This window comes from Taeniopygia guttata, chromosome 1A (assembly GCF_048771995.1).
Source record: "Taeniopygia guttata chromosome 1A, bTaeGut7.mat, whole genome shotgun sequence".
In the NCBI taxonomy this organism is placed as follows: Eukaryota; Metazoa; Chordata; class Aves; order Passeriformes; family Estrildidae; genus Taeniopygia; species Taeniopygia guttata.
The window spans coordinates 54,853,404-54,866,363 of record NC_133025.1 but is presented as its reverse complement, the minus strand read 5'-3'; the positions used below and the strand labels follow the sequence as shown (position 1 = coordinate 54,866,363).

General features: G+C 39.4%; 1 protein-coding gene across 9 annotated transcripts in view; it reads right to left on the bottom strand.

The window, feature by feature from the left end:
• Positions 1-521: 521 nt before the first annotated feature.
• KIAA1549 (KIAA1549 ortholog) overlaps positions 522-12,960 on the bottom strand; it is a 142,659-nt gene continuing 130,220 nt past the window's right edge. For 3 of the 9 annotated variants that reach the window (XR_012053578.1, XM_030263234.4, XM_030263235.4), the window contains 3 exons: positions 10,177-10,322; positions 8,181-8,335; positions 522-3,412 (listed from right to left, as the gene is read on the bottom strand). Coding sequence is in view for 6 of the 9 variants with exons in the window: in XM_030263234.4 (XP_030119094.4) it covers positions 3,158-3,412; positions 8,181-8,335; positions 10,177-10,322 (556 nt within the window). In the remaining 3 variants the exon portion in view is untranslated. Of the gene's footprint in view, positions 3,413-4,396; positions 4,440-8,180; positions 8,336-10,176; positions 10,323-12,960 lie in introns of all 9 variants that reach the window. The other 6 variants (XR_012053577.1, XM_030263238.4, XM_030263239.4 and 3 more) reach the window with 4 other exon arrangements.

Genomic DNA, 12,960 nt, shown 5'->3' with positions numbered 1-12,960 from the left:
CCAAGGAAAATTGTGAAGAAAGGGAAGAGCCCGAGGATTCCATGAACCAGATGGTTTAGTCATGGAAATGGATGCAACAGTTGGTAACAGCTTTCTGTGCCTGTACCAACTTTTCATTTGATTGGTGTTTTCAGAAACAAGGAGATTCATTAACAGATATTTAAATATAGGATACTTTAAGTTTCAGGGGAAAAAAAGGTTTGTTTGGTTTTCCCCCTCCCACCTTTTAATAGGGCAATATAAAAAAACTCAAAAACTGGCAAAAGAACTCAAGCACATGGGGATGCAGAAACTTGCAGATCTTCTCCCCCCAGAATTTCCAAATGGAAGTACACATTCTGTCACATGCATTCCACAGAATCCTTCTGCAGCAAACAAAAAAACCAGCTTCTCCTCTAGCTGCACAAAGTGTGGATCTCCCTTGTTAAGGCCGTTCTTGGAACTGGTGGCTGGTAACTGGTGTTAGTTTTCTTCCTATATGAGGATACAGACTAGGCCATACCAATTTTTTGGACACTAGATCAGGTCCAAGAAGGTTTCCTTCATCAGAAAGCCTCTTTTATTTACAAGTACATATTTGTCCTGTGTTCTTCATAAGATTAGGGACTGAAAAGAGGAATGACACACATCCAAATATAAAAAGATGGAATTTCACAACAGCATCACCATCACAAGCAAAAAAATTATTAAGAAATGGCTTAAGTACCTCTAAATTTCAAAGCTCTCATTTCACAGAGAACATACTGTTTTTAAATAGCTGGAACCAGACAAAATTAATTTACCTCCTAGAAGACCACATTTTCTTGAAATGAAGTCACAGTAATGTGCTAATATTTTAAGTATCAGTTTCTGAGCTCACTACAGAATTAAATTGGAGAAGTCTGAACGTGGGGTCTGAAAGAGATGGTTTTAATGGGAACACTTAGCAACAGTCAGTCTTCAGTGCTGTCAAAACGACCAAATGAACACTGCCTGATACACTCTTCATTCTTCAAAACCTGGCATTTTGCAGAAGTATTGGCAACATTCATGTTTACAAAGTTGGCAGAAAACAAATGTTTATTTTTATCCTAGAATTATCACACAAAAAACTTAAAAAATTCAAATCATAGTGACCTGTTAGTACTGCTGTTACAACCATGCTGGTGTTCTGATTCCTTTCAAACCTCAACTGGTGCCCATGAGGACTTCACACATAGGCCAGGGAACTGGAAATTAATTTACACTGCTTCATTACTCTAAGTCCCTCAAAACAGTTTCATACAGAATTTTGATGATCATAGGTAAATAGAAAAATAACTGAGCTTTCTAGCAAAGAGGGAAACATACCACCTTTTTTTCCTGCCTCAGCAAGCAACTGAGGTTTTGGTTTCAGCTGCGAGTATGATGGACACACTTCATTAATAAGGTATGGAGGGGACTTCTTCCACCATGTCCTCCCAGCTGTTTTCATTTCAGTCTGAGTTAGTCCTGCTGCCCTTACTGAACCGTGCTGGAGCCAGGAGCAGATGTGGCAGCCAAGGACCACCACACCATACCGGTGTTATGGCACCTGTACTTCACCACGGCCATTTCTGCCCCATTCAGTAAGTGAGGCAAACGCAGCCCCTGCCTGGCTGCCCAGTGCTCTCTCAGGCAGATCTCTGTCCTCAGACCCCTGACCACTGCCATCTGCTCGTGTTTGCACTGCAGCACCTCATTCTCCTGCTGCCCACTGCCCTAGGGTAGGGCTCCCAAGCCCCCTCACCAGCACTGAGCCTGCCCTCCATCTCTGTGCCTGTTCAGTGGCTGTAGTTCACTCTGACCTGAAAATGAAAACACTTCAACCAATCGTGACTTAAGCAAAATGTCTGTGTGTATTATGTCAGTTACAGTTATGCAATGGCCAATATTAGTAAATTCATATCTAATTTTAAATAAAAACTCTGAAAAAAAACAGTGACAAACAGTTCCATGGCACATACCATTCTTACCATGGGGATAATGCTTACCCTTTGTCCAAAGGGACAGTGGAAACAAGTATAAATATAGAAACTGTCTCAAAACTGCAAATCTAAGCCTATGTTAATGCTCTAAACTGTCACTGACTTCCACTAAAATTATTCAGATCCAAACATAAGCAATGATTTAGGACATCAATTTATAACATAATGCTGGTGACCCTGTACCAGTCAGGCTGGATTGGTTTCTGTCCACAAAACAAACTACAGAGTGGCCATAGTTTATCGCTGGTCTTGCAAGAGCATTTAGTATGCAAATGTGGTTTTTCAGATATACATACACATTTCCCCAAATTCAACTGTGGCTGAGTATTCCCCTTCCAGTTTTCAGTAATTTTTAAACAAATTAGATACCAAGCCCTTTCTGTTTGGATGCTTTGCTTTCTTTTTCCAGCCTGAATGAGTCTACAGATATTTTCTTAATTATACAAGGCCAATGTTTCACTTTGCAAACATTGAAGATGAAGGAACACTTGAAGCTTCAGCACCAGAAGGAAAACAAGGAAGAGTGCAGAGGGTAGCTCCATTCGGAACCACAGAGCTGTAACAATTATTGTTCCAGTTTAATACAAGTAACTCATAAAGACTTTATTCTAAGTAGTCCCATTGTTCCTGACAACCAAAATGAATCCTATGTGAGATTGGACCTTCAAGACCCTTGAGTTGATACAGTTTGTAATCCTGCAGAACAGCAACACAAACCAGTTCCCCATAAGCACTGGAGAGATAAGAATACTTGTAATCTCTTGCAAAATGTCATCTTAGTTCATTAAAAACTTCACCTACTTCCTTAGAAAAAGGAGTCTATCATTCTTGGAGATAGTTCCTGTTATTTTTTCGTCATTGTTGCTGGAGTACCGAGTTCTTGACCTATGGTTTTATTTATGTGTTGGCCTGAATGAGGGTAAGGAGAGAAGAGGAGCACTGTAATATTAGCAGATTAATTAATATTACTTGTGATGACACTGATGATTTTCTCTGTTTGTCCCCCATCTCTCCTTACTATTCTCATTTTGTTACCTTTTTTGATTTTTCCAGAGTGCTGTCAAAAGAGCTGTGGAAGTTCCTTCCTTTGTGAGAACAACATTGATGATTTCCTCTAAGTCTTTGCTTCCATAGGAAGCAGATACCTGGCAGATTTGCAATGGAATGCTAAATCAACTATGGAAGTTCTGCACTGTTGTCTGTTTCTGAGAAAGTCGCAGAAGTTCTTCTCTAATTGCTTTGATAAGAGAGGCTGATGAGTGACCTGGCTGGAGGTCCTCAGTGGAACTGGTGGTGTAGCAAAGGCCCTGGCCCTGAAGGCTGTTGTGTGGAGGCTGAGCAGGAGGTGCTGAGGGCTGCCTGGCTGAAGTCCTCGGCATCTGGAATACTGGTGAGGAGGAATATTCTTGGTGTCCATGCATATGCGTCTGGAAAAAGGGAGAAACCATGATTGTTATTTTCTGAGTAAACAGGATTATCCCAGAAAAGACAAGAAAGCAAAAAGGCCAAGAATGGGGGGAAAAGCAACATGGAGATACTTCTATCTGCTGCAACGGCTCTTCTATTAAATGAATGAGTGATGTCTCTTATGGAGCACAAAACAACAGGTTTACACAAAATTGTTGGACTGCCTCAAGTTCAGAGACCCCCCCCTTTCCAATCTATAGTATGTTTAGGAACTGAAATGGAAAGAGGTGGTGAGAAACCTCACAGGACTGAAAATCAACAGACCTGGCTTCTCTTACCATTCACTTCCATCAACTTCCTAAAAGATATCAGGCATATCACTTTTTTCCCTGGCTGTGACTTCTCCACACTATTTATAAAGCAGAGATACTAGAATTTCCACCTTCCCTTTTCCTGCCTGCTTTGTCTGTTCAGACTGTACACTTTTGAGGATCCTGTGACTGACCAGTGCCCAGGAAAACACTGTCAACAGAAGAAGCAGCAGAAGAAAACACTTGGGTTTGATTTTTCCATACTCAATATCTGAAAAACGCTATCCCAGCTCAGGGACAATCATTGTTTCAGGGCAGGAAGGAGTTAATTCTGCCATTGTTCAGTAACATACACTTTCTAACAAAACAAGAGACAGAGAACAGAAGCCTGAGTTTATGGCTCATCCTTCTGCAAGACAATCTGCTTACACTGAAACAAAGCATGGATTTACAGTACACCGGGTGACTGCAGCAACTCCCAGTACGGACACAAACAAGGCACAGTTTGAAAATCCAGGTTCCAGCTGACAACCCTGAAGCAAGTGTTGCCTCTTGCCTTGTATTGCTGAAGGCTGGGAGACAGCCTGAAGGAAACACGGGACACAGAGGACTGGAACGCACAGGTGGGAGCAAAGCAACGTGATCCCCTTTCAGGGACCCCTTTCAGCACAGCCACCAGTCCATGAACACTACCTTTATCTGGGAACAAGCCTTAAGGAGTAGCAGAGAGAGCGGCCTGATGGGGGAAGAAAGGACAGCAAGGTCAGCTAGAAGAGGATTTGGGAGTGAGGGGTTGGGGAAGGAAGACATTACAAAGCAGAGCCTGGGAAGGATATGGGAGACCTGGAGCGACAGTGGCAGCGGTGTGCAGGGAACACAGAAATGAATGGGAGCAAGTTCCTTAACATCTCTCATAATACAAATGAATAAAATTTAAGCCATTTTGTATAAAGTAGAATTAATAATAGATTCTGGGTCTCTTGTGCAGCTCACATACAACACTCCTCCTTTATACAGTTAATTTTGGGAGACAGATTAAGAGGAAAATAAGCTTTAATAGAAGAATGATAGGTGAAGGTTTTCCAAGTAACATCCTGTCTTATTTCTTATAAAAGAGAGGTGATTTCAGTATCAGAAAGGAATGAATGGGTCTCCTGACTGTTCAGAATTATTCATTTGGCAGTGAAATCTGAAACTAATTCATACGTGCAGTCTAGAGTTGGCAAACCTGACAAGCACTCTGTGGGTTTATAGAGAAGAGATGACATAAAAAATATTAAAAGGAAACACTCCTTGATACATGAGTCTTAACAGCAACCTAAATTATATTCAGGTTACTTTCACATTAAAATGCACTATGTGATTCAGCTCCTACCTCACACTGCACACTAAATTACCACCGTAAGAATGGTTTCTTAAGGGAAGTTAGGGAGTCTGATAACCACAGTGGCTGTTTTTCAAGTTTTTCTTAACTATCTAAGAATATTTAAGTTTTTCAAGGTTTTCTTATATATCTCAGAAAAATAAAAGGGTGTGTTTTTGTGCTTTCCCATATAGCATCAGAATTAAACAGGCCTGTTAAATTTCAAAACCACATTGGTTTAGAAACCTAACCTCTACTAACCTACAACAGCAAAATAACAGGAGCAAAAAGGCTGGAATATTTTTTCTGTTTTTTTTTTTTAAACTTCTTTACACTGCAAAGATATATTATATAACATGATATATGCAAAAATATATAGTTCTATATAATATCTATGCATTTTATATTTTTATCTAGAAACTTCTGGATAATTAACAGCAATATGAAACAACTGAAAAAAAAATCTTTATTGAATCTTCCTTCTTAAGGAATGAAGATTTATGAGATGAAAGTGTAAATCTGTTAATCTCCATTTAAAACCTGTTGAACTCTGGCCAATTTCAACTGAACCAGATGTATAAATATATACCCAGACATACATGTGTATATATGAATGTATGAACAGATACATAAAATTCACAAAATGAGATAGCTAATTAGACATTATCTGATTTGTTACAACCTTATTTGTTATCATTGAATCTGCTTCTGAGTGGCAGAAAAGTCAAGTTAGGCTGTGCTCTGCTGGATCTCTTAGCCAGCATGGATCTCACAGGGCCTATCCTGGGAACTTGAGAGACAACTAAATTTGGTGAGATTTTTTTAGAGACACTAGAGTGGGCAGCTGAGTAGAAAAATAGAGTGAAAGGGTAGGAGTATCTTTGGGGAAACACAGGAAACCTGCAGGAAGGCTTGGGAGAACAGTGGAAAGCTCCAGGGGACTGTAGATGGGTAGGAGGTGATGCCAGGTGGTGGAGGGAGGTGCAGATATACAAGACACCGAGCCCATCTCTAAGAATTACTTCATTTGTTCTGCTGCTCAGATGAGCACTGGGCTTTCTGGATGGAGAATTAAGGTGAATTGATGGCACCCTGCACACTGCCTTTGGGCTGGGAGGTACAAGTGAGAGGTCATGTTCCAGCAGAAAATCAGGTATTGACTTCAGGAATAACAGGGTGAGGAGACTGTGAGGAAAAGCATTACTGCAGGAAGACATATGCAGATCCCTCTCCAGTTTGTGTGCAAGAAGAATGCTCTAGATTTCAATCTTCCTAAATGCAGAGTTTAATTTCAGAAACTTGCTCAGAATGAGGGAACAGTAAGACAAGGTTTGCATAGGATCAATTGAATGGTGTACCATAAGGAACATGACCATCATTAAGTAAAGCCTCATTGCAGAAATGAGGAAAGACAAATTTAGAACCCTGTCCTTGTGAAAAAATCCAAACCATGAAGATAATTATTTGACTACAGAAAGCTACAAGACCAAGGCTTTTTTTTTTTTTTTTTTTTGCCTTTTTTTTAAATGGGAAGAATCCTTTCAAATTAAAAAAAAATTGCTCACAGGAAAAAGAAAGTTCAGGCAATACGTGAGCTCTCCTACAACTGGATGACAGCAAAATCAAATAAGTTTTAGTTCATGATCTCCTCCTTTTGCCTGTTTCTTTAAAAACAAACAGAAAAAAAATCACATTGCAGTAACATATGAACTGCAGCAACCAGTGAGCAAAAGTTCTGTCAAAGCAGAGGAAATCTTTAAAATGAGATGAACCGAAAGAAAAACAGCCTGTATTTAAATGATCTGAACAGGAACATGCCCACAGATGTAGAAAAGCCATTTTCAGAAAAGAGAGACAAATGTAAAGAAAGGTCAATAAATGGTAACCCAGAGATTCTCTGAAAATGGAACTTGAGACATTAAGATCTCCCATGCAAGTGCTGTTTTAGATGCAAACTGAAATTATGATCTTGCATTCAAATGCCACAGTTTCAAGCACAGAAAGCACATTAAATTAGGGAAACAGATCTTTCAGCTTTAACAGTTGAAGTTTTTGAATAGTATCAAGCAGTGCACCCAGTTCTCAAAAACTTCATGCTGCTCCTCTAATTTGGAGTGGAGGCATCTCAATTTCACCAAAATCTAAAGATAAGCCCATCCTGCTGTGTTTCCTTTCTGCCAAGCTATGTCATGATCATGCAATACTGCAATACAACGTCAAGTAGTGTGAACACACACTGCCCTAAATATGCAAAAGGAGGAGATCCCGTTTTCTTTCCTCAAGGAAGAAACCAGAAAAAGATAGTTTAAACTAAGAAGCAAAAGAAGAAGCATAAAGGTATCACTCTCAAGAGTACTGCAATAAACCTGTCACAGGTCAGTCTGCTCCAGGATGCAAATGCACCAAAGAGGGACTGGTAGCAGGCAAGTGTCTCTCTCCTGGCAAGGCCATATACTATCTTCAACCTCACACATCTGGTTGAATCAGAAATGTCTCTGGAAGCACAGCTGTCAAGAACATGAAATCACTGTGGCTGCCTGGGCAACACAGGTAAAGGAGTATGTGTTCATTTATCATATCCTGCTGACTTAGGCCAGGAAAGTAACTTGTTTAGAAACATCTCTAATATTATGTGCAAGTATGTACCTTTCTCTGCTGCCCTGACTCCTGCTGTTAGCACTGATACAGAAGATAAAAGAACTTTATGCATACAAAATAGGATGGTAGCCTGGGACAATTTCATTCAATGTTTTCTAATGACAACGATCTCAAAATAGAGAGGCATATTTCAAAGAAGGAATGGAAAGCAGTATCCACCTCTGCTGGAGCTCAGAAGCAGAACTGTATGAACTGCAATTAATGGGTGAAGGCCTCAAGCAAGGAAAAAAAAAGGTTAGGGTAAAATGAGAGAAAGCATTTAGAGAAGCAAAGGTGAAAGAACAGCAAGCAGAAGTCAGAGGAGCTAACAAGGGTTCGAAGAGCAAAGCAAAGAATGTCAAAGAAGCAACTAAAAGTACTCCAGGGGGGGAAAAAAGTTCCAAACAGTAATGCAAGAAAAAAATACCCAAACAAATCACTACTTTGGAAACTATGCAAATGTGTAACAGTACTCACTGCATCTCGCCTAGCACATTCATCCTCTCCACGATACTGGGGCCACCCTGGCCCCCCCGGCTGGCCATGCCCTGCTCTGCCTGAGGGGATCTCCACTGGTTGACCTCCGATCCTGCTAGCAATTCCCACCTGAGTGAGGTGCTGTATCTGAGAACCTTAAAAGCAAATATTGTTTTTTTTTCATCTTCATACACAGTCAAGTTTGCAGGGCAGACACATGATAACATAAAACTTTGCTGGAAGCAGGAGACAAAGAAGATAATGGAGCTCTGTTTCTGTGCAATTAATAAAAATCAGCAGAAAGAAGGCTGTCAGTGTGGAATAAAGGCAGAAAAGTTATGTGCATTTTGTGCAGTTGATGTGAGTGTGATGCATTTCATGGCACTGCACTGAAAGAAGAGGTTGAGATACACACATCTCTGACATGGACTACTCCTCGTTCCAAAAACATGCCAGCCCTTTCCTAACAGTGCTTACTGAAAGCTCTGGCAATGCTTTCATGCCAATTACTCAGCAGCAAAGAGAGGACATTTGCTGCTGTGGCACACCTTATTTGCATCACACTGGCAAGACCCTAACTCTGCAGACTGCCTCCTGTGGCGTGGCTCTGAAGAACAAAATACACGAGTACATAAGAGTGTGCTTCTCTCAGCTTTGCTTTGTGCTTAAATATTAAACCATGCTGTCCTTAACTAAGAGAAGGTCAGAACACACTGTATCTCCTTCCAGCCTGAAAGCCAACCTCCTCCTTTCTCCTCTTCCTTCCCCTCCCTCCTTCCCGCTGCTTTCAATCATATGCAAGGATAGCTGCCACCATTAATTGCAAGAGATATGTAACAACATGCCAGCTTTCCTTCTTCATTAATTGTCTCCCACAGGGAAATGTCATTTATATTTTTATTCTTAAAATTACTATTAATACTTTATTTATTCATTAGAAATGAAACACATTTAACCCAGAGATACATAAAACTGTGTGTATGTACACAAGGGGAGAAAAAGACAACAGCAACAGTGTGATTTATGTGATGGACAGTTAGATTGCTTCCCTATTTTCTCTCAAAACTCCCCAATATTTGAGAAGTTTGGTATTTACACATAATTATGCTGAGGGGCAGAAATGAAATATATTAAGTACCTCCAAACTTTAAAGTAGAATACATATGAACATTTAAACAATAGTGTGACTCAGAGAATAAAATAACCATCATTAAGCTATAATAGTTATTACATTCTTACTATTCTCATTCATTTAACATTTACAGAGAGATGAGAGCAACCATCAAAACTGGGCTTCTGACATAAGTATATGATCATATTTCCAGTATTTTTCAGGAAGAAAATATTTATCTGGGAGAAAATTAACTGTAACATTTGCATAGCAATACAGTATTTTATTCTTAGAAGTGTTTGCTGCTTAGCTGCCTTGTGATGTTACCATTTTATTCATGACAGCATTGGTGACTGCTACTAAAATTACCTCAACCAAATCAGGGAAGGTGATTTCATGTGGGACAGTAGAAATAGATAATTCAATCTAAGATGAAGAGATACTGCTTTAATGCATATAATTCTACAAAGAGAAATAAGAAACACAGGTGTAGAGAAGTATTAAACAATTTTGCTATTTAGCATGCTGATTTTGGATGCAAAAAGTAGCTCATTTAGCACAAAACGAGGGGTTCAAAATGGAAAGGTAGCATGCATCATAACCTCTAAACCAAGGAATTTTCCATTCTTAGAGAATAGGGTTTTGTGAAAATACACTTTGTGATAACCTGTGCTTGTAAGATACTAAAAAAGGGGCAATGCACTTCCTTTTTCTGCAAGGTTCTACGAAAAGTAATGTTAACTTCACTTTTTTTGGGCATTGAGGACAAAGATCACATATCACATGCAGCAGCTGAAGGAGAATGGTGTGTTAATAGTGACCTTGGCATAAGAACAGACAGAGGCTCAGTTATTTTACTGCATATTCAGCTTCAGTGAAGAGTACCTGCAGTGCTTCCAACGGGTCGTGGCCGTGCCACTGATGGCATTTCCTCTGAGTACATCCCCCTGGAGGAATACTGAACCTCAGGGGGCGGCTGCTCTCCGTGCATTAACTCTGCAGGCTGAAGAAAACCTGGCCCAAAGTTCTGCCTGTGGAAAAGGAGTCAAGATTAAAAGAAGTGAAATCCCTAATTAGAAACAATAACATAGGTGTGCCTTGCACAGTGGTTCTTTGTGCCTTTTAATAATTAATTGTAACCTTCAAAGTTGATGAAATTATTTACATCTGAAGAGTATGTTTTAACATAATTTTACATGAGTGTTTTTCACATTGCAATGCAGAGAAAAAAGTTCACAGATCTCACAATCTTGTTTTCCCCTTGGGGGTAAAAAGTATCTTCAATGCAAAAAAATAGAAAAGTAAGACTTCAGCAGTGATGCAGCTGCTTACCTCAGCAACAAACTGACTCTACTCAAAGAGTTTCTAAGCACACACTTTTGGTCTAAACCAAAATGTAAGCTGCATTACATGTGTATTTTGTGAACAATTATTACTTCATGAAGTATTCTGATCATTTTTCAGGAAGTTTTCGAAACTGTGCTCTTTAAGATTCATGAAATGACTCAAAGCTGTCATTAGCACATATGAAGAAATGCAGTGTATATTGAGATTAATGTTTCCTATCCATCAGGCTGGTGCTGTAGACACATTACGTATTTGCTAAAAAGGGTTAACAACAAACTGTAATCCATCTAACTTCACCATTTGTGTGAGTGGAAATGAAGCAAAGTGAGACAAGTAGCCAGGTTCAGGCACATGGAACTACCAAAGTGAGGGCTAGGGATGAGTTTTCCATGCCTCTTACCAAAATGGCATCTTAGCCCTCCTAGGCTAAAGTCTGCAGTGTATCCTGTTCCTCAAGATCTCAATTTTACACTCCTTTGTTTTACTGCAAAATCCTGTGACTGCATCTAGTTTAGATTATTCTTGATTTGTGCTTTATTTGGAAAACTACCCACCTTCATATGACAGCCAGATAGCAAAGAAAGCTGACAAAATAAATTGCCTAATAAAGTACAAACAAGTAATTGTAAATAAAAGTAGCAGCTATTTGGCATGCAGTATTACAAGATGGAGGAGGTTAAAGGGCTTCAAGCTGTAACAATCCCATTGTGGAAGTCCTAGAATTTCCCCAGTTCCCTCACATACAATCCCCACTTGTCCACTCAGCAGTTCCAGAGGAAACCATTTCCAACCACACAAGCTAGTTAAAAGAAATGCTTCAATGGGTAGGTAATGTTTAACAATATCACTTATGTTATGTTAATCACTGCAATCAGTAAAGGATGTGATCATCTGGCCCTTTATGCCTGCAGTGTTGAGCTGGAATTTTGAAGCTGATGAATTACTACAGCTTTTTGATGCTGTCTAAAGAAAATATTTTCTCAACATTACTGCAAATGTATTCTTTTTGTGCCAATTTTTCAGAGGACAGGAAGTAAATTCTTTATTGCTGATGCGTTTGCACTTGAAAGGTTCACATTTAATAAGGCTTCACCTCTCAATCATCTTTATAATAGATAGCTATAGCTTCTCTATAAAGTCAAATATCAATATAAGAGCATAAAAGCAGAATACAGCTCTGCACCTGTATCATACAGGCTTTCAGGTGCTCCTTCCTATTTCCAGATTGCAACTCAGCTTTCAATTTTTGCACAGCCAAAAAAACCCCAAGATTATCTCCAGTCATTTAAGTCTTGGAGATACTGCTCCAAGAATCAATTTTACACCACTAATCCACTGTAGTATATCTATCTCTGTTGCAGGATTCAATACCCATTTTCTGGCAAAAGCTATTCATTGTGCCTTTATGGCTGCCTAGCTGTTATGTGACCTAGGTCTTTTACATTTAATTTTTTTCCCCAGGTTGGTTCCACCCCATTAAAGATGCTGATGGTGTTATTACAGAGAAGAGAACACTATGCTCACCCAACTGGTATTCCATGCACTGGATATTTAACCCAATGGACTATGACATTGATACATGCCACCTAATCACACTGACCTCAGGTTATTTTTCCTTCCTCTAGCTGGTGCACTGCTTCTATCAATTTGTTTGTCATTATCTCCATATTTCGAGAATAACTCCCATTGCACATCCATGACAACTTGTTTTCTATTGACCAAGCTTTAGGAAGCTTTCTCTTTTAATGAAAACTTAGAGGAATTCTTTCTGTTCAGATCAATGACTTTGCAGATTGTTAACTTACTTTGCTGACACTGGTAAAGCCAGTATTTGAACTTTTGCAATTTACATAAGTTCAGGCTGCCTATGCCAAAGAATGATAAACTTCTGAACAAAAAACACATTGTAAAGACACTATCTTGGTCAGGTGTATTAACATGGACTACAGCACTGTCATGATTAATTTATCATATTTTCCCTGAATAAGTAAGTGGCAAAGACAGAATCTCCTCAGTAGCAAACAATAAGGTTATGCTTTACACCGGCAGTCGCAAAGCTCATAATTTTCAAGGTAATTTAAATTACAAAGAGCACACCACATATCATACTGTGTGCCATTTCATGCATGCTCCACACACACTGAAACTGTCACCTCCAGCCAAGAACTAAGCAAGATGCTTAGAAACCCCTCCTTTTCTACTTGGTCTTCTCAAAATCAGGTTGCAGAACAATAAGTAAAGTTCTTCACAGCTATTTTACCATGAAGTTTCCAAGGCAGTGATATTTTCAGGTGAAGTCTAATGAATGACATGGATAGCTGT